Genomic DNA, 22,773 nt, shown 5'->3' with positions numbered 1-22,773 from the left:
TTTGTGCTCTGTTAGACCCATTGCGCAGCTTAATTTGACATCAGCTTGGAGAATGGTGAGTTGAGAGCAAAACTCTGTCTGCTTTGTAGCTTCATTTTTAGGAAGTCTTCCTGAGGAAACAGTATCTGCACTTACACTCTTTGTTTCTCTTGTTTTGCAAACTCTTCCTTAGAAATTTCTACATCCTTTGTCTAATTCTAATGGTATTTGACAGCAGAGGAGAGATCATTAAGTTTCACAACACTGGTCTCTAGGTAGAGGAGCCCTAAATTGGTGTCTTAGTTAGGGAAACCCTTCAACAGTTAGTTCCCTGTTTGGTTTTGACTGCCAGCTGACTTTTCAGTACACTTTGGAGTCAGACAGAGCACATGCTGCCTTGTCTCCACCGTGGTGTTCTCAGGAAACAATTCCTTCACTCAGCTGCCCTGGAAGGTTTGAAATATTTAAACCTGACAGCAATGAGTCTTGCAAAGACAGGTATAAAGAAGAGATTTCAGCTGTTCCTCAGCACTCAGGGAAGTTACCACCTTACAAACCATTAATGTCAGGGCATATTTTAGTAATTGTGGCTAAGACACCTCTGCTTTATGGGGTCAAGTTGTCTCATCCCGCAGCTCCAAGGATGAGCTATAAGGAGGTGCAGAGTTGCCTCCATCACATCAGAAGATGGGACTAGCTGAATGGCAGGTGGGATTCATGGGTGGATGCCTGCAGTAGGGCACTGCCGCTGCACCCACAGCACTCCAACAAAGGCACTCCACCCAGTACCTGGAGTGGAAGAAGGTTACTGCCCAACACCGAGCTGCAGGCAGGCTCCAGTGCAGTCAGACACAGGTATCTCACCTGCTTCCAGAGGAGCAGAGCTGGTTCCACTCAAGATGAAATGACCCCCAGGGAAGTTACATCAGCTTGAACATAGCCTCATGGAGCCTCTCTCCAATGACTCTTACTACTCTCTCGTAGTGCCTCATGTGAGAGAAGTTATGCTCTTACTGAATGCTTTGAAGCAAAGGAAAGGTTTTGGTGTAATTCATTTTTTTTTCCTGTGTACTGAAGTGTAGCCTTCCATAAATATCCTTTTTCTTTTGTTTTAGCAGTAAGTTTTACAGAAGTAAGTCTGCTGCCTTTTTATTTCCTTGAATGGTGGATCTGGAACAGAGACAATCCGATCTCAGAGGTCCGGCTTGGCCCCAGACGCAGCAGTGACGGCTACAGCAAGTCTGACATGAGATGAAGCGTGAGCACAAGGTGGCACTAACGAGGTACGGAGGGGACAAGGTCCCTTCACCTCCATGCTCAGTATGCTGCTGAGGATGCTGGGCATTGTTAAATCAGCCGAGACAAACATGAACAGTTCATGAGATATTTGTGTTTTAAGATGCATAATCATACCTTTCCCTCTGTCCAACAGATTAGAATGTCTGCTCTCTGAAGACTCTAAGCATAGGTTTTTTTTAAACACACAGGTTTGTACTGTCACTGAATCCTTAAGATGAGATGTGTGTGGAAGACCCCAGATGGTGAGATATTTCAAAGCTACCAGTATGCTCATAGTAGAGGGAAAGGGAGAAGCAGAATGGCTTGCTTGTCTTCCTACAAAAAAAATAAATGAAAGGGTTCTAAAATACTGCTCCTGCCTTAAAAAAACCCTAACTCATTACTGAACTGACCAGAAAAAAATAATCATTGGTAATTCAATAAATATTGAATACAAATGTTTGTGTTCAAGGGAGTAGAAAGTGCTCTGATGGCATTTTGGGGTATTGGTTGGATTGATACTGTGATTCATTGCTCACTTGAAGTTTTACACAGAGGCTTTTCAGGATGGTCACACAAAACAAATGTGTGCATAGGCTTGGCTGTGGTTGTGTGGGCATCCAAGTGCCAGCCTGGAACTGCTGACATGCAGTAAAACTGCTCTAAGTTTTCCCAGCAGGAAAGTTCCCAGCAATGTCAGGATCGTAATTAGCGATTGATTTTCATCTGGCAGCTTGCCATCTGGTCAGAGCGACAGACACCAGAACTCTTTAACACATTTAATGGGATTTCTCCTTCCATTTACACTATCATAAATTACAAAGCATATTTCACTTCACAAAATAAAACCATTTCCAGATCATTTTTATGACAGCATTAAGTAGTACATAACCTACAACAAATAGTCCTGTACAAGGCAGGAGGATCTATGGAAGTATTGGGAACTCAGACTATTTAGCATTTGCTCTGCAATCTGGGTTAATCTATCTAGCCCTTAGTTATTTCTCTAGGAGACGATAAGTTTACAGCCATACCCTCCACCTCCCTGCATTATCATAGTTACACGTATTTTTCAATTTGAATAGAAACATGTACTCCCTGAAATAATTCAGGAAATGGCATCACTGAGTTACCAAGCATATGATACAAATGATCAAGAGGAAGGGTTATTAGGTGTTTTTTTGTACTGAAAATTGAGTTTGGTAGTAAAGTATATGTTGATTTTCTATGCTTGCAGAAAAATCTCATGCTGAGAAACAGTTGTAACATTAATAAGTTGCAGTTAGACTATGAACTCCATAGGTCAATGTGTGAGGGGCGAAAAATAGTGAAATTTGGTAATAATTAAATTTACCAACCCCCACATTTTCTACTTTTTTCTTTTTTTCTTTTTTTTTTTAAAAAAAACAAACCATTGGGAAACACATTCAAGATAAATACCTACATTTTTAGCAGATTTACTGTACATTTATAAATACAGAAACATGACAAAACAGAACTCGCTTTTTACAGAAAAACCAAATCCTTCATATTGAACCCAAAAAAGTGCTAACTTTTCAGCAAGGCCAGAAAATATCCAGTGTCCCAGCATCACTTAACTTACATATTTCTGTAATCCAAGAAAAATCTGGCACGTGAAACTGATTCTACCACCAGGATTTTTCAGAAATTCTCAATACTGTATTTTACATGGCAGTTAAAAAAAAAAAGGAGAGAAAATACTGTGTGTTTTGGGAAACAGCAAATGACTAAAAGTGTACAGTGTTAGGATGCTAGTGCCTAAATGCAAAGAAACTTTAGGAAAGCTGGAATACACACAAGAAAACAAAAAACTCATAATACAAGAGGTATGTCAGGATAATACTGCAATAGTAGTAATTGTTTTCATTATATCGTAGCAAAAATGCAAGAAAAATTATGTGGAAAATAATCAATGCACCGCATTGATTTATAGTTTGCTAAAATAAAATGCTGTTTTTTCAGCTAGGTAAAGTAAAAATATCTTTATAATATAGGTTCTGTTTCACAATTGACATATATAATTATGTCTCATGGAAAGGGAAATGTATAGGCGTATACAATTAACACTGATTAAGTACCTTTTTGCTTCTCTAGCCATATTAAAATATGTTTTGTGTTTCTTAATAAGTTAACAATAAAATTGTTTGCAGCTTCTCAAAACAAATATACATCTGAGGCAAGGCAAAAGACACAAGGTAAGAGGATTTTTTCTGACCTTTTTTTTTCCCTTCTACAAAGAGGCATATGTCTATGAGACATAGGCTTTCCCTAACCATTTTGGCATCCATCTGCAACTTTGCAGAAATTGAAGTGCAGTCAAGGAACTTTCTCCTTTCTGTTTAAAAAAAATTAAAGAAACGTTTCTCCTTCAAACTAATTGTTTCAAAACAAATGGCTTTGAAGATTTGCCTCTCCCTGTCTAAAAGAGAACATCTTCATTTTCTATTAAGATCTGCACAATTAACTTCTGGTACCGCATGTCATTCAGCGTCGCAAGGGTACTGTCCTCTGGAGGTCTCATTAAAGTAGGCCCAAACACTATTCCCAGGTTTTCAGCATTCATAAAATTATCCTTTTCATGCAAGGTAACCCTAAAATACAAGGGAAAAAAAAAGGAAAGGTAAGTAGTTGTTTACTTCCAGAAGAAAAGGGTATATGCATCTTAATGTGCAGTCCTGCTTTCACATCAAGCATTGGTAGATAAGGACATTTTTCAGTAACAATTTTTACTTTCGCTCATTATAGTAACTGCTTCCACAGCAAGTCCAATGCAGCTATGGTGGAGCTGAGATTTCCAGTGCCTTGAAACTTCCCTCATGTGACTCTTAAGTGATTTTTCCACCTTTAGGTGATAAGAATTAGTGGCAATTGCTTTTTTGAGAAGTATAATCATGATTTAAATGATGATGTGTGGAAGCAGTCCCCTTATGCTACAGGGACTACAGCTCTCTGGCACTTTGTGCTTGGTGTGCATCACACCAGAGGTGTGGGTGGGCTTCCCAAATATGAACCCAGATCTTATATTGATTACCATTGCCCTCCATGCTCCCAGACATGCTTCCAGCATGCAGGAACCTACCCCTTCCCACATTTCTGCCTTGCTGACTGCCTCAGGCCAACTAGCATCTGAGTGATTACTTGTTATACTTTAGGAGAAGGCTCAATCCTGGAGCAGCTTGGAGAGCAGACTTGCTAAAGTCAGGCTGCTACAAATGCCATTGATCCTTGACAGAAAAAAGGGGCAGTTCTAGGAAGGAGCCCAGGCTGTTTTGTTCCCTGACATGGGTCATACAATGTAAGAATACAAGAATAGGTAGACTATGTGTGACTGGAGCAGAGACCACCAAGGACTGGCCAAGCTGCAGAGAAGTTAGCCTTGATTGGAAAATCAGACAGGGCTGCTGTAAAGTGTGCTCAAGGTTTTCCTCCAGGTAACAGAGCTGGGCCATATCAGTGTTGTCCCAGCAAGCCTTTGGCATTCAAGTTTGGTTCTGAGAGTGCTTTTGCACTGCAGTGTAGACACAGCCACAGTCCCTTGAATGGTCACTGTCCCTCCCGGACCACATACTTGCTATTACTAAGTCCAGCATAAGTTCTCTGTGGAACTACTCTGCCAGGGTTGACCACTTCTAGTATTGGAGCCAGCTCTCCTGGAAACAGCTGATATTGCCCCGGCCATGGCAATTCCAAGCTGGGCAGCAGTGGATTCACTCATGCCATAAGGGGATGAACAGGCTGAAACCAGAAGTAACCTGGTCTTTCCTTGATTGCAAGGTCTTTAGATGACTAGGTCCTGCTCCTACTATTGGCTTTCTGCAAGGAGTGGCTCTGTCACAGAAAAACACTGTTCCTCTTTGCCTTCAGGACAGAAGTCCATTAATGCCCCTACTCACAGATGCATCCTAATCTTCTAGCACAGATACATTGGTTGGGCTTTGCAAGGAGAAAAGACAAACCAAGGCTGCCACCACTGTGCAAGTGTATGTGTAACATCCTGCTTTCTGTCTGTGGATGTATGCAGCACAGATGTTGAACAGCTATTCAGTACCAGATACCGAGCATCTCTGTGCAGGAGTGCTTGCTGGCACAGGGAGAAGACAGAGGAGATTCACAGCTTCACTGCAATGTCACCATGGATGGAGATGTACGTATTTCACCACATGGGGGACTGCTCGTGCTATTGTATTCCCTTTAGTTTTGAGCAGAAAGTTATCACAGAGATAAGTGAAAAAAAGCAATTAAGTCATTGACTGACAAACTCCATTTTCATTGCTGACACTGTCCTTTGCTGGATTTTCCTGTGCTTTTAACAACAACACAGTGCAGTTTCTTTTCTGTTGAGAAACAGTACTGGTGTAGAGGCTGTGATCCTGCAGTCTTTACATAGACTCCTTGAATGGGCATGTGTTTTCTCCATGCAGGAAGAGCCCTATGGGGCTGGAGCTGGGGCTCCATGTTTAATCTACAGAAGAGGATAGGCTGAACCTAAAGATCCTTTCCTCTTTCATATTCAGATCTCTCGAACAAATTCTCTATAGGAACTAATATGTGTAAAAAAGAAGGCTCTGCTTGATTCTTGCCTTAGCTGTGATGTGAGCAAACAAACTTGATTTCCTTGCAGACACTGAACGGCATGGTCTGGGAGAGGAAATACATTGCGTGACTTGCAGGTATTTGAGAGAGAAGCTTGATCAGCTGTTTGGACTATTTCTGTCTCATCCATAGCTCAGCTCAACAGCTGAACCAAAGCCTGTGCTGCAGTTCATGAAAAAGAAGGTAGGCAAGTTAATACTTGCCTGTTATGGATTCTGTGTGCAAGTTGCTTGTCTGCAGCCTCCATGGGCTTTCTTAAAAGCCAACATGGTTCATCCCGAGTTGTCAATGTGTGCATGCTGACAAGGGTTTATATTTGCACATCTCATTTCTGCAGAGTCCGAAGAAGTTCCAGCATGCCCCAGTAATGTCTTATCGAAAGGAAAAATTACTCAGTTGTAATGACCTGAGCTGACTCAAAATGAGGAAAAATCTCTGCATAATGAGAACACGATTGAGCATGAAATGCACTTCACACAAGCTCTCTGATGGAATTTTATGTGACTTGAGGCCTTTTTCTTTGTAGGTTGGCATTAACAGTGCAGAATGGTGCAGATCAAACCCAGAAAATACTTCAAATTTGCAACTGTATTGCAAGTCCTGGGACCACTAAGCAAAGATCAAGGATTTGCTGTATAAAGGGTAAGTATTCTATTCCTGCCTTATCCCCTTTTCTGTTGATTCCAAGTAGCACTATAAACTTTAACGAGAGACAAGGGTCATCTTAGGCAATGCATCTTCAAATGAAGGCCTGCTTTGAGATGACAGTGCCAGTCTTTACTCAGCTTTGATTTTTGAAAGCTTACAAAGAAGACTTCCTGGGGCATGTAAATACCCAAAGTAGCAAAGTGGAGTCAGCATGGTTTTGCAAAACAGTTCTGCATGAAATTAGTGAAAGTGGGGCATCCTCTTTGGAGCACTTCCTAGTTTTCCTAGGTATCTAGCTGAAAACTTAGAAAACTCGGCAGTACACTCCCAAGTTACTTCAGAAAATGAAATGTAGGCCTTATGAATCCATATGTATGCGTTATGTATGCCTAAAGAAGCTTTGTAAAGTGAATGAAGCAGAGTGTGTTTAAAACTAAAACAAATATAATGGGTAAGGGCCTGTATTTCTTTTACTAGCCATATAAAAATAGGCCCTGTTTGATTCTTGGCTTTACTGTGATGTGAGCAAACAACTTGCAAGAGAAAGCTCTTTCCTTTTAGGGTTATCATTTAAGATGACAAATCAGGAGGTAAGGGGAGGCAGAAGCAAAGCATGATCTAGTGACTTATTGCAGCACATCTAGTACCTACAATTCCAGTCTTTTTCAGCTATTATCTGTCTCAGAAAAGCGTGACAAATCTCAATTAACTCTTCAAAGGTTTGCACTGATCTGCCAGCAAAAGGATCTATGCTGTATATGTGCATAGCTTCTATGCATTTACACAAACATAGCTTGTCTGCTGATTTATAACATTATTGTTTTAGTGGCAGTGCTCTAATGGAAGCTTTATTGGCGCTTTCTGTAATTCTCTCTTTCAAAGCAGAAAATTGTTAAGCTCTTCAAGAATTATCCTGCATGCCAATTAACTTACTTTTTGAGATGAATCATTAGGTATCTAAGTGTCTCGTAGTGAGCAGCAGGGAGTAACATCAACACTTCATGTATTGCTTCTAGTCGTTCATCAGGATTGGAGATTTCTGTTAAAACACCAAACACGATTAATGTTAATAGGGCTTTCCATTTGTAAACAGCCATAATTCAGGAAGTGAACTTATTATTATGGAGTCATTTACAAGCCATTGCGTGTGCTTAGAGGGATAAATACTAAACTCATAAAAATGGAGCTTATCAGCAACTGCCGAATCCTCAAAGAAAAAAAAAGCTTTACAAAGAAACCAGCAACAAAGACCACCCAATAGGTATCTTTACGGTGTGTAGCTCTATCTACAGGCTTGTATAGGTACAGTACCTGAGTTTTGTTAAGTGCTTCGTAATGCTCTGCCCAGAGCCGACTCTCTAAAATCTTACGTAAGATTACTTCCATTAAGCTTCAAAACCAGATCAGAATGTGGGTATATGCCTTTGGAGACTATGCTTGAATATGTAAGTTTAGCTAGAGATTGAAATGACATGGAATGGCATAAACAAAGATTTTTGAACATATTTAAATATGTAGGTATCAGTGATGGGAGAGCATCAGTGCTCATTTAAGAATGTTTGTCAATCTCTCTAAAAATCTGATCAGGATTTACAAGTGTTTTACATGAAAAGTATAGATTCCTAGGCTGTGAACTGAGCCAGAGATATTTGCTGCATGACTTTTAATACAAATGGCACTAGGACCCCAAAATTTTAGAAAATTAAGAATCTCTATATCCTGCTTTTAAGAGATTGTTGTAATTACATGATAAGAACTGCTTCCTCTGGGCAAGTTCTTTGTCAGACAAGTGACAAGAAACAATAATTTCTCTGCCAAGGAAGGAGAGGACAGTGCAGGAGAGAGGTACCTGTGGTTGCAGGTGGGGTAAACCAGAGGAGAAGGGAAGGCAGCACAGTCACACAGATGGACCACTCTTCCTGCTGCTTATTGATACACAGGGTACCATTTCAAAATTGTTAAGGATACTTTTTTAAAGAAGAAAGCATTTTACTTCTTAGGTACTTCAGGTCTTTGACATTTTTGCTAATAAACTGAGTTTGATGCAATCCATCTGGTGAGTTTTCATTAAGGACTATCATTAAGTGGAAGGCTGTGCCCTGGAGAGCAGAATTTGAGGCAAAATGGTGGGGAAATGGGACACACACTCAAGGCTCAAACTGTTCACTCAGCCCTTACCCCTCACTCATCACTCGGTCTTGCACTGTCAGCCAGAACTGTGGCCATGACACCAATCCCGGGATCCTCCCAGTGTCAGATGCAGCCCTTGCAATGGCAGTGGACATTCTCCCTCTTGGCATAGAATTTGATTCATTTGCAAGAAAAACCCTATCCCAGGGCATGCCTTGGCTTCACTGACTGGTACTGAAACCACACTTTCTGTAACTGGTCAGTTATTTTGATGCCCTACATTTACTTTTATTTTTTCAACCTGCATGGTGTCCCATCTGATTAGCAATTAAGCAACAGTTTCTTGTGTAAGATGGGAATAGCAGAGAAGCAATGAACAGAACAATGCCCTTGCTTCCAATTTGTTACCTGTCTTTCTTTTCTTTAACATGGACAGCTTTATGGATGGGAAATGTAATTAAAGATTGGTACAAATTATTATGCAATACTTACTTGCTGCCTCTATGAACTTGGAATAGGTGTCGTAGGTGATCACAGGAATGGGTAAGTCTCTGAAGTATAGCTTCAGTGCTCCAGCAATGATGTTTATGTCTGGATAAATACTGGCAGAAATATCAGCCTTGTCACCATCTGGAAGAGGAGAAAGAAATCTTTTTGAAACCAGGCTAATTTTGACTGAAGCAAGGCAAGGCTTCTAATGTAGATTTATTGTGTCCAATCTGACAAGAAAAAACAACCTGATAGCATTTGGAAGGCTTAAATGAAAATATATTGCTACCAAATTGACTGTATATGAATGAGGAATGGTAAGATCTTTATCTTTTAGCAAACAATTTATTTGCTTACATCTTTTGGAGGGGCTGATGATTACACCAACAATATCTGCAGTTTACCTTCTCACACATAATGTTTTAATGCCAGAAGAAAAATCATGTTAATAATATATTTATTGAATTTAGCCCATTCACTGAAAGTAAGCTATTAATAACTGGTTCTGATGTTGCATTTTGTATCTGCAGATCAATGCACAGGAGTATGAACCACTCTTTTCATTTTTCACTCAGGGAAACAGAGGCACAGAGAAATAACATAAATTTTCAGTGATCCTCAAGAGATCAGTGGGTAAAGTCAGAGTAAACATCCAAATCTTGTAAATCTGCACCAATCTATCTATACTGATTAGCTAGGAAGAAAGTTGCCTTATTTTCTGGATGTCCTCTAATCTCTTAATATTTGACTTACTTATTGCAAAGATTTGAATTTAAACAGACAGCTATGGCATTTAGCTGTACAATTTATTCTGAAATGTGGATCAGAATTTGTTAAATGAGTATGGATGCTTGTAATGCATAAAGAGTTAAATAGATGAATTATGCAACAGAAAAGACATACATTTTGCTTGCTGCATACTGTAACACAGTCAGAATTTCATTATGAAGCACTTTTAATCCCATGAGTTTAACATTTACAAGTGTTGCTGGTAAACCCTTGACCAGCGCATGGCTTGCAGTGAGTGACATTACAAGAACTAGCACTGATCACTGTTATTTTTCAATTTCAAATGACTACATCTGTTCTGAACTACCTAGTACCCTCATGCCCACATTTTTCTCCAGACCAAGAAATTCTGCTGTCCTCCCTTCCTGGCCCTTCCAGTAGGAAGACGGGATAGGACATCATTGGTCAGGCAGGGGCTGGGGCTGTTTGGATTTAACCCCCAACTTTATTTCAGGCTTCTTTGACATCAGTTATACCCCATAGTCCTTATTTCCCACCTTTCAAGTAAAGATATAAGCTCTTTCCTCACAGGAGATGGTGAAGATTAGGAGCATACAGTGAGTAGGGTGATGTGAGGTTCTGCTTGCTTGAACACCAGAGAGGAGTTTGTTATGTATCTCCCAGGAGGTGCAAGCTTTGGCTGTCACCACCGAGGTGCTGACATGCAGTAAAGCCATCGCCTTGCTTGTCTCTCAGTAGTGCTTGTAGACATGCCCTGATACAGACAGATGAGTGGGTATGCTTGATAGATGGTGTCTAAGATGGTGATAAAGACTTTCACAGCAGGGTAAAAGAGTTTATATTGACTGTAGACATTTTATAGAAACCTATGGCATTAATCTTGAAGGGATATGTCCTGTCCGATGTATGCACATAATTCTCATTAAGACTAATAGCACTACATGTTCTCATCAAGAGGAGATTATATGCTTAAGTGTTTAAAACAAACAGCCTTTCTTGATGCAGCTGAGCAGTCTGAATACATCCATCAGCATTTAATTTAATATAGCATCAATAAGCCCTAGGAGGATGTTTACACTGCCCCAATCTTTTGTTTAATCCACACGTTCCAGGCACAGTAGCATTAGTCTTGTAAAGCTTTGTGTGGAGAGCTCTATTTAATTGATGGACACTGAGCACTCAAAATGCTCCACTGAAAACAGATACCTCTAAGGAGCCAGCAGCTGCATCAGAACAGATACAGAAAAGCAGAAGCTTGCATCCATTATCCAGGTCACCAGTATACTAAATGGAAGTGTTATTTATTTAGTACTTTACAAAGCAGCCCAGCAAGCTTCCTTAAAGGGGTACTTCAGCTAGAGGTACTTCAAACTACAGTGTACTTCTAGCATCCCTCTTACTTACATATTTGCTTACTATAGGAAAAATGCATTAATTCCTGAGTCAGAGATTTTTCTCTTCACTTCAGAGACAAATATACAGCTATTGGAAATGCAGTGAAGATTATTTTAAAGTGAGTGTAACAATGCAGCTGCTGAAATATTCCTACATGTTTCTGCAGTGGGTATGTAGGGGGAGGGGGTTTTTTACTTTACTTTCATAGAATCATAGTTTGGTAGATTTTGGTTTTTCTTTTCTTCTCCCTTTCAGTTTCAGCAATTGAAAGCCCTTGAAATTCATTGTCAGTAAAGTCATGACACATGTTTCACAGAGGATCTTCTGCAGTAGCATACTGTATGAACTACGTCGATTTCATATGGTACCTTCTGCATTACCACAAACATTTTTTTTTCCTCTTTCAGTACAGTAACTGAGATTGTGATTTGTATTTTCAGTATCATTGCAGTGACCATATGTTCATACAATTTTTATAAATTTTTGGATTTTTTTGTTCATTTTCAGCTTTACAAATGTAATTCTACTCAAACCCTGTCATTTCTCTTTCCCTGTTACTCTGACTCTCAACGTATTTTGTTGCATTATGTTGAAGTTTGAGCAGCTCAAGACAAAGAAAGTCTTTATTCTGTTCCTTAAAGGTTTCAGCTGACTTTGGATGCTATAGAAATATATATCAATAGTTTTATTAGAGAACAAAACAGAGTATTACATTCTTAAAGCCTCAGCTATGCTTTCTGAATACTGAATTACATTTCTATGTAAGTTCCTTTTTCTTAATGCTTTGTTTTTATGGCAGAACCTTTGCCATGCTAACGTGCTGCTTTGTGGGTTGTTTTTTCCTTGCATTTGACAGGTTTTCAGCTACACTGTCAAAAAAGTGCGTATGATTTAGGATGCCTCTAAGTACTCATGTAATATTTAACAGCATCATATTTTTAGCAAGTGTATTGTACCAGCCAGTCACACAAACAAGTGAGAGGACAGAATGCATTGGTGACAATGGCAGCTGTGTGGATAAAGTGCACAATGAGGGTTTTCTGGATGCTACAGCACCACAGCTCAACAATGCTGACAGAGAGCAACTGTCATTCTACAGCACCAACATTCACCAGATTAAATAAATCCACATTATTCCCCTCCTTCTCATTACAAAAAATCACTAAAATGGAACATTGTCAATGCCTCAGAGAGCCTAATGCTAATTTACAGTAGGGGTATTTACACTGCTTAGGCTTTGGAAGGGAGTCTTAGTTTTGATCTCCCTGTTTTAAAACTAACCATCACAGCTTCACTGAGCCCAAATAAGATTATGTGGGATCCCATTCTCTTCCTGCGATGTTAACTTTCAAAACTGCCTTTGCTTTTTTGTTCTTGCTGTAACTCTTTGGAAGCAACAAGTGAGTGTCCCTTTGGCAGAGCAGAATTAGTCAGAGGGAGGGCTGGCTTCTCTGCACTGTGCCCCTTCAGCTGCACGTGAAATCAGTAGGAGAGGTGGGTACCCTGTGGCCAAGTCAGCCCTGCATCATCCCTGTATCAGTCTTCTGGCTGCTGTGGCTTGACAAAGAGCTTGGGAAATCAGAAAGCTTGATGGCATTATTTGAAGGGTGCATCCTGGACATTAAAATGAGAGGACTCCCTGCTTGTTTATTTTCAAACCCATTTATTAAAAGCTGTATTTCCAGAGATGCAAAAGCACACTGGCATTCCAGCCAGGTGCCTGGTGACTGACTCAGAAAGAATGGGCTGGGAGGGAAATTTGTAATGGCAGAGTGCTCTGCTACTGCAGGCAACACGCCATATAATCCTTCTCATAAACCCCTCAACTTCCATTTCAAAACTAGTTAAGTTTTTTATCCCTACTCTTATTACAAGGTTGTTTCAGAGCCTTGCTTTCAGATGGTTAAAAATGGTCTTTCAATTGTCAAACTAAATTTATTCCTGGCCAGTGTGCATACTCTAGTGTTGTGCCAAGACTATCCATTTAAAAGAGTTCTCCTTTCTGGTTCATACCAGCTTCTCCTTTGACAGCAACTATCCCAAGCTCTGTTGAAACATATTTACCTTCTGCTATGCAGTGTGCTCCAGAGATGTCTGAGATGAGATAGTGATGTGGCCACAGATATGGCTATTTCTGCTGCAACACCTATCTATTTATCAGAACTGATCAGGAATTTTCCACTCGTATTTCAGACACAGTTTTCCCTTTATTTTGCCTCTTTTTACTTTTGCAAAAAGTATGTTAATTTCCCATGATGAATGTGGAAACAACAGCTCTGAAACTCCCAGAAACTTACCTTCTGGGCAGAAAGTCAAATTTGAACAAAAGCCTTCCAGGAACTGCTGGAGGTGAGACCTGCTACTTGGCTCTCAGCTCCCTTCTGTCCCAGCTCTGTCACCTGGTTCAGAGATCTGGGATACTCCACATCCTTGGGATAATCCACTCACTGCTGCTCTGGCTTCTAGAGCTAAGCAGGCGTAACCAGGCAGCATAAAAGTGATCCTCCTACCCATCGGGCTGGGATGCAAAGGAGCAGGGGTGCCTGTCTCTGTAAACTTGGATCTGACAGGGAAGCAAGCCCTGAGCTGTCAGGGTGGAAGCATCTTGCCAATTCAACCTTCTGCCAGCTGACATCCACCTTCTAGCTGTACAGCCCTCAAGTCAGAATAAAAAGTGTAGTTTGGTTTTCTTTAACCCCTTCCTGCTAAAAAAAAACCCAACCCCCCAACTCCTTCTGCTTTTCCATCTCTGTTCAGGGGAAAAAAAAAACATTTTCAAAACTGCAAAGTTTTGAAAGTTCTGAGCTTCTGCTCTCTAGTTATGCAATTCTCATAACAAGGTTCCCTGTTCCACTGCTTTTAGCATTATTCATGGCAACACTCTCTCTTTCCTTTCTTAGCCCTTTTCCCTCATGAGACTGTTTAAAGAAAATTAAGACACAGCTTTTTATTAATTTATCCGCAATGGTTTTCCCCACAGCCTTTGTATGCAACTCGCTTCTTCCTTTCTCTGCTTCCACATTTATCCATTCTCTTTTTTCCTTTGGAAATCTGATACTGCTGCTGACCTTACTATTCCTGTTTCCAGATGCTGCCTTCTTTGCCAGTAAATCACACTTTCTTCCTTGCTGTGGGTCTAATTCAAGTGTGCATTGCCAGATTATGCCACGAGTAGAGGCAATAACAAAAGATATGCTGTCTGTAAAACTGAACTGACTCCAATGGTTGAAAGCATTTGCAAAGGAAGTACAGCTGCAGCAGTATTAAAGTCATGCTTAGACATAAATCTCCATTTGCTTTCTTCTAAATCTTTCCTCTCCAACCTGTGCTTCTCCTTCTGGGTTTCATTCAGGTTAGATACTTAGAGGAGAATTAACACACAGAACAAAAGGGTTTGCCAAGCCAGGTCTAACTGCAGAGAACAGAGTGGGACCTATGGAGATTGTGACCCTCCCAGAAGCCCTGCTTCAAGTGGCATGTCTGCAAAATGTATCTTTCCATGATAGTAGTCATATATCAGTGTGCATCTCTGTCGCCTATGTGTGTATATGTGTTTATGTTCACAATTGCATCATCCAAGACATTTTCAAACATGCATTATTTTTTAAAGGATATTTCAATACAGCATGAAAACAGTCACTTTGGAAATCCCTAGTCGGAATTTCCAGTGATGTATGCATGACAAACCGTCTTCAATCAAAGAAGTATTCAGGCACAGTAAGTGTAAGATGTGCCACCCATAGACCTTGCTGGTCCTGCCCAGACTCCCCTGGTGCTCCCCACCTCTTGCCTGTGGGACCCCAGTCCTTGCCTGAGTAACATGTAGCTGTCTTCAGCTGCACCATGGCCATGCCTGTGCCTGGCCATTCACCCTTCTGGTCAGTCCCCTCACCCACAGGCTGACACTCTGGCTTGACCTGGACCTGCTTCATCCCCACAGGCTTAAAATCATTGGACTATGTCAGTCTCCCTAAACATGTTACAGGTAATAACTGAAAAAAATCAAGTAGGAAGGAAAACACTATTGATGGGGAAGGAGAAGAGTATGTATGTAACTTCTTAAATGTACTTGAAAATGTGCTTCTGTTGATGATCCATACCCTGCACCCACTTACATGTATACTTAAATGTGTACTTACACGTGAGCAGAGATTGTGTGCACAACCAGAACCAATGTAATGAGCTAAATCATTTCAGAAGGGCTACTCGGATGGTAATCAGGCAGTGTTTTAATTCTTAGATTTTCAACATGGTGTACAATTAATCTCCTTAACGGTCCTCTTATTTGTTGTGCAGATGCAATCACATGCACAGTGGTGTGGTGCTTTCTACAAGGCTGCATACAGAATGATTTTCCAGTTGAAGTTCCTGGTTCTCATAACTAGATTATTGTATTGTAATGCACTACTAAATCTACTAAAGATAGGACTAAGAATTTTTCCCCTGGTACTAACTAGGCTCATACCTGAACTAGGAGCCCAGGCTGTGCTCCTAAGTTGAGCAATCATCCAGTCCCCTGAGCACTTAGCCTTCCGCCTAGCATTACTTACTGTTTAATTATTCCTTCCAATGATGAAATATGATTTCTTCTTATCAAAATGACTACAGATTAATTTAAGAACTCAGAAAAGACAGGGTGCTTTCTGTACTAATGCTTATATGCCTGTTTTGCTGCAATGGTACCTATATAAACCTCAGAAGAACTAAAAAGTCCTAGTACTGAAAGCTTAGATTAAAATCGTACAAGATTAAAAAATGGTATACCTCGATCAAAGGCCATTTTCACATCTTCAATGTGCTCAGTGAAGCCAGAGACTCTATAGAGGCCCTCGGACTTTAAACCTGAAACAAAAAGTTCTTGGTTAACTTCATTTCTGTAACCAACATATATTTAGGCTTAAAACCAATAAAGCAAGAATAAGAGAACAAGAACAACAAAATATTAATTATAATGTGAAACTCTGGAGCATTTAAGGAATGACCAAGATAATTTTTAATAATTTTTTAAAGACTTTTAGAATTTATGCTTCCTGATTTGGTTAGTTACATGGTTGATTATGTTAGAGGAAAATACTGCAATTTGCTAATGGTGGGGCACGTGATATTATCATGATTTATTCATTTCACATGGGAGATTTTCCTGGATTTGGCTACAATTAACAAAGCTTTAGAGGTCGCCTTTCCTTTTACCGGTTGCTTAATGATAAATAGCAATGCAAGTAACAGACTGTCTTTCCCTGTAAGCACATTTGTTCCCAGTTTAGCTGTCAGATTTTACTTATACACAGATTGATAGATGTGATGGATATTGTTCTTCTCCATCTCAGTATGTCCCTTCTACTTGCATAACTCTCCCCTCATCGCTCCAGACCAACATTAAATGCAGGGCAGCCCAGCAGAGCAGGCAGAGCAAGGCAAGCAAAGTTACACATACATTATTTATTTTAAACCCAGAACTCCTAATTGTGACTGTGCACAGTGAAAACCTACTTAAAGGATTCAATACACTTCTTTGTTCTCTTAAGAACAAAACTGCTATCCTACATAGTTCTATGGCAGTTAAAGAAAGAAATTTAAAGATGTTAAAAAACCCAAAGCGCCGCAGATTTTATCTTAATAAATGTACAAGTGATTAGATCTCAAATACAACATAGCTTCCTGCTATATCACTGGAGTGAAGCTCTTCCATTTTAGTCAAAACTATTCTATTTGTTCCTGCAATGATGATATAATCCCAGTAGAGCTTTACGGAGCGGTGCAGGGGATTTACTTGTAAATCTTTGATTCATTTCAGTAGATGATGCGTGGCTTTGAAATCCCTACGGCTAGTATCAGCGTGTTGCCATGCAGATTACTGGGATGCCATGAGTTCAACATTATAAGATACCTGTGCTGAAGCTATGACTAACAGGGAGATTTAGGCAGCACGACATAGACATTTGCTTTCCAAAGCAAAAATAAGCGATCATTACTGTGTTGTGTTGGAAGGGATATGGCATTTCTTCAATCTGCCACTTGTCTCTGTACCAAAAACCTGTCACAAGATGGAGTCTTGGCTGCGACATAACACCTGATCTATGGTATCCATCAGTCAGCAGCTGAGCATCATGCGAAACCCTTTGCAGTTTGTGACATGCCACAAAATGCCACTGCCTGTGACCTCACTTATCTGATCACTTCTGTTCTCTTGCACATAATGTCTGGAAAAGTTATTAATAAGGATTTGATTTAAACTGATTACTCTGAAATTGGAAGTGTCCCCAGGTATGTTAAAAGAAAATAATGAAAAAAGACACACAGACATGAACTTAAAGTTCACTATAAAGTTCACCCCTTTCAGAAGTGTAACATAATACATGTTTTGACATGTTTCAGAAAGCATTTCAGGAAATTGCATTATGAAATGCCATGATTTAATTTTACTACCTAATGGAAAACAAACCCTCCTTTCATCCTGTCTTTAGTGGGCATGAGCATACTGTCCTTAGCTTAGCACTAAAGTCATCTTCGTTTAATCATTCATTTAACCTAAGCACACAAACCTCTTGCTTCAATCTCTCGAATGCATGAGTCCACAACCATCGGTCTCTGGGTATTGTGGGCTTTCACGAGTGTGGTGAGATCGCAGCAGTAGACTCGCTTTATCCTCTTGAGGTCTGGTTGGCAGTCGTTGGGCACATATTTGGAGCACTGCTTATGTACGTTCAACCCACAGTCTGCAAGCAAAATCAGCAAGGTTAATTAATCCTAATGCTGATAGGTCTTGTTTAACCATTTATTTCCTTGGGCCATATCAAGCAAGAGGCATAACTTCCCCATCAGTCAACAAAACTAGAATAAATAAAATGGAGATGAGAAAGATGAGCATGGAAATCTGTAAAAAACCTATGGTGGGCAAAGTGAGCTGTCAGAAAGCTGTAAAACCTTTGGATGTCCCTCACACCTGTTTGTGCTGTCTGAGTCAGTTCACTGCCAGACACATAGCTCTAGGTGTTGCATTTGAACCCGTAGGTCTTAACTACTGGGTATTGTAGTTTAGCCTTTTATAAGATTAGCACAGTAATGATTGTTTTCTGCTGGCCAGCTTGTGGCTTAGTGCTGCTAATGGATGAAGGACCAAAAATTCACCTGAGCACTCAGACTGGGACAGTGCTTTGAGATGGAGTGCCTCCCTTCCCCGTTCCTGCAGTGTTGCATTTTGGCTGCCTTTGCCACATCAGCAGCCTTCCCATCCCTGTCTCATCACCTTACTGGTGACTAAAGTGTCCCCTATGTTTAGTCTGTAGGTCAGTTTAAGAATATAAAATGCTGTGAAAGGCACAATGTAAAAAAGTGATTCACTTTACAAATGGTTCTTGGTATTTTACTGCAGCGTCAAATCCTAATCTTGGTCACACTAGTAGGTTTCTATTAACTTAAAGATCACTGCTTCACCTCCACAAATTGAATTTTTCTAATAGATTCAAATATTCATCCAAATGGATTTATAAGCCTTGGTAAAGCAAACACTGCCACTGTGAGTTACATTATCTCACATAACTCTGATTCCTAATTTAATGGCTTCCCAGTCATGCCTATCACTGACAGTACCCTTTGGGATAACTTCACACAACTAATATCATCACTAGCAAGTTACTTACTATTTTTTCATGTAGATTTATTACCTGAGCTATTAAAAATGTAAACACGATACTATTCCTTGCAGCACACTTCAGTATTATTCTCTATAAAATATTAAATAGAGCAAAATAATATAATCACTACAAACACACCTACACACTTAATGGAATTGCATTGGTGTTTGTGTGTTTTTCCATACAGTTATTACTGCATAATACATTATTGTTCTGTGAAATCTAAACAAATGTGAGCAGCTGCAGTCAGGAGCCTCCCTGTATTGTTTTCAGTGCTGTTCTCCAAGCATGTAAAGTTAAATACAAATGCATCTGTCTACTTAGAGTTAAATGTTTGCAATTTAATGAGGGAGAGTGTTATGTTCCATACTAAATAAATAAGCCTTTTCATAAGTTTAATATTTTATGCATGTGAACAAAAACAGCGCTATGCATTAGTGAGGTAAGATTTTGCACATGTGTTTAAGATCAACTAGCTTGAAAAGCAAACTACTATTCCTCTTCCTCTTTTTTAATGTCCTCATATTCTTTGTGTTACCATTATTCATCTACAGGCAGACAAGACATAGCAGTAGCTGAGACTGCACTTATTAAAACTGTGCATCTGTAAAAGGTATTTTGATCCTTCAAACTGTGGTCTAAATTTTATGTAACAACCAACTCCTCTACCAAAGACAGGCAGATGTTAGGACTGGATATGTTCAGCACCAATTTGAGATCAGGAATGGCTGGAGGTCGGGGCAGGGAGAGGTAAGACAGAAGCATATTGAGGTGAGACACGGAAGGGATTGAAGGTCCGTAGAAAGAATGAAACCCCATTTGCAGTGCACTGAATACTTTTCCTTGCTGAATCCAAAAGCCCATGATGCGATGATTATTGCACTTTATCAAGATGATTATTTTCCAAAAAAGAACAAACATTTCAAATAATTAAAGCACGATTAAAATTCTGATACAGTTATAGTGGCACCAGAAAACTAATCCTTCTATGAAAATGAAGGTTGCATTTTTTGCTTTCCCTCAAGGTGGGATTCTTCAGGCTTGAGGCAATGCATGGTATTTTAATAGGAAACAGGTGACAGTCTTTTTGCAGACAAAGGCACTTCTCGGCAATTGGTGGCAAAATGATGAGTTATGAAGCCTAGTTGCTGGCTGGGTCTGCCATTTCCAAGGCTTGTTTCTTAAGACATTCAGGGATAGCTTGACCATAAAGATCAATCCTTTATGGTTAAGTTATCAATAAAGATCAATACACCAAGGCACACACATGACCAAGGTACTACTGAAAGGATGTCATCCTCAGTGACCAGTGGCTGGTGGCTTCATTTCTAAACCAGCTAATGGGGTAAATGACAACAGCCTAAGTTACACAGGAGGATTTCATGCCTTGTTCTGTAAAGTAATCCCTACCCTGCCTCCAGCAGGGAGTGCAGGCTGGGGGTGGGAGAGATGTCTGAGCGTTTCAAGAGAATGACAGAAGATGTTGAAGGGCTACCTGAACACCTCACTCCCTGAGCGATGAGACCCCACATGAAGTTGGCGCAGTATTCACACCAGTGTGGACCTCGAAACGTATGGACCTGTAATACAAACAGGAGGGGAAAAGAAGAAGAAATGGGGTCATTGGGAGGCAGATGGTCTGACAGATGGAACAGCTGAAACAGATAAACAACAGAAGACTTGGGAGGAGTAAATCTTTAGCACACAGTGCCCCCACATCTTTCCAAAGTCTAGATGAAATAAACCACGGGAACAGAAATTTGCTTTGATCTTTAAGTTTATCTTTCAATAGGCTTAACATAACAGAGAACTGGGCTGTGTACAACATTGAAAACAAATCATTTCTGCTAGCTGACATTTTAGCTATAGCAAAGGGCAGGAAACCAGGTTTACAAGGCATAGGAGAAAAAAGTAAAACTAATAATCCAAGGAACTGCAGTCAGTGCTTTTATTCGAGTAGCTCAAACAAAACAGGAATGTTTCTGAGACTCAAATGCTCTTCAGCTGATCACCTGAAACTAGGGGACACGCAGTGATAGAAAGTCCCTTTGAATGCATCATGTTTTGGTTCCCCATAACCATGTGTGACCACAGATCTGGTGTGAGACCCATGTCCTAAGAGCACTGCTCATGTTTGAACACACTACGACTATGGTGTTACATGTGCATTTCGATGCAACAACACTGAAAAAAACTTGAGGTGATGGCTGTAAATATGTATCAGGGATGAATGATTTGTGCAGCCACTCCAGGCAGCAGTTGGGTAATGATCTTTGCACACTGGAACCCTTTAGTGGTAAAAGCAAATGATACTCTTCCCCACTCTAGTGAGTGAACTGAATTCACAGAGGGAAAAGATGTCAGTAGGCTCTTTTTCAATAGACCAACTTTACTTTTTGCTACAGTCCAAACATAAGTAAATAAGGAGGAATAAAATGACCTGCGTGCTAACAGAGCCCACAGCTCCCTGGCCAGGTTTTGCATGCCACCACTGCTTACTCCACTGCTTTTCCAAGGCTACAGTGGAAGACTCTTTTATTTAAGATGCATGTTCTGGTAAAGTAAGCATTTCATTTTCATTGAAACCAAGAGTAAACAGTGAGGTCTACACCCGTGTGAATGGACATGGTATGAGCTAGTGCTGGCCAGAGACTCAACTGAGCTTAACAAAACATAAATCATGCACACTCTGGCTGCTAATGCTTTCTTTTCCTTCTCTCTGTTCTTGTTTACCCGTCCAGTGGGTGGCTGAAAGGCCACTTCCAGCCCCTGGGCTGGGGAGAGCTGCTCTTTTCTTTTCATAGACTTAAAAGAAATGGTCATTACCCTTTTCAGGCAAACTTTGTGAAGTTTTAAGCCAAGCATTTGGCTTGCTAATATTTTGGCCCCATTTGTCTGCAGGATCACACCTATACAAGAGTGTATTCTTGAATCCATTCCCCAAGAATGATTTTAATACAGACCTCTCTTTCTGATTAAAGATAAAAATGTGAGCATGACCACAAACGACTCCTGACCAACTGCTCACAGTCAATAATTGAATTGCATGAATAAACTTAAAGCAATAGTAATTCTTCCTCCCTTATGATAGTAAAAGGTCAAAACTGGAATGTCTGACTGATCATATTTATTTTCTGAAATGGTATTTCACCCCTCAGAAAAATGTGTAGTCCTGGGAAGCAGCACTTTGCAGTAAAGTTTGAGATAGATTGATAGATACAGACACATACTTCTTTTGCATTTTATCTTGTTTTTCAGGGTGGGTAGCATGAATTTCAGACATGGCTTTTAGTGGGGGTAAGCATTCATACCTAACATCAGCTGATGACCTGAGTTTCAGGCATATGCTTTATGTGACCTTCAGTGGATGCAAAGCTATGAATACAAATAATTATGCCTGCATCTTTACCATTTTTAGACTGATAACCACATAATTAGTAGGTCTGCACCTGCGTTTAATTGTGGGTGAAAATCATCTGCTGTGGGAAGATCTCTAACTGTCTTCTGCTTTGCAGCAGTTTACAAAAGCCAACCTTGTGAGAGGAAGCTGTAAAAGCTCATTCAGGATTTTTAAAGCCACTGCATTTCACATTTAATGTCCATCACAGTTGCTAGGCTATTTGGGGCCTACTTGCTCACTTTTCATAAAGCTTATTTCAGCTGATCTCACTGAGGCATATTTAGAAAATACCAGCTGATTATTCCTTGATCTCTGCTGTCATTAATGTGAAAGTCATCAGCGCTGGCTGAGGGCTCCACCTGAGAAGTGCTGACTGCACATCCTTCCCTTGTTTCCTTCTGCTTGGTGGCCCTCAAAGGTTTAGCTCTCTTTATTCGTGCACTTCAGTTTTTCACT

The 22,773-nt window shown here is 40.2% G+C and overlaps 1 protein-coding gene across 3 annotated transcripts in view; it reads right to left on the bottom strand.

The window, feature by feature from the left end:
- Positions 1-2,662: 2,662 nt before the first annotated feature.
- The window catches only part of CHN2 (chimerin 2), a 166,746-nt gene continuing 146,635 nt past the window's right edge, over positions 2,663-22,773 (bottom strand). For all 3 annotated transcript variants that reach the window (XM_062602104.1, XM_062602103.1, XM_062602105.1), the window contains exons 8-13: positions 20,413-20,497; positions 17,826-17,999; positions 16,048-16,125; positions 9,142-9,279; positions 7,453-7,558; positions 2,663-3,869 (exon numbers count right to left, since the gene is read on the bottom strand). In XM_062602104.1, coding sequence (XP_062458088.1) covers positions 3,698-3,869; positions 7,453-7,558; positions 9,142-9,279; positions 16,048-16,125; positions 17,826-17,999; positions 20,413-20,497 — 753 coding nt within the window. In that variant the 3' untranslated portion in view covers positions 2,663-3,697. The remainder of the gene's footprint in view (positions 3,870-7,452; positions 7,559-9,141; positions 9,280-16,047; positions 16,126-17,825; positions 18,000-20,412; positions 20,498-22,773) is intronic.

The sequence above is a fragment of the Pezoporus occidentalis genome, unplaced genomic scaffold (genome assembly GCF_034315485.1).
Source record: "Pezoporus occidentalis ecotype Australia unplaced genomic scaffold, CSIRO_AGI_Poc_V1 ctg75, whole genome shotgun sequence".
In the NCBI taxonomy this organism is placed as follows: Eukaryota; Metazoa; Chordata; class Aves; order Psittaciformes; family Psittacidae; genus Pezoporus; species Pezoporus occidentalis.
This window is presented reverse-complemented; position numbering and strand designations above follow the sequence as displayed.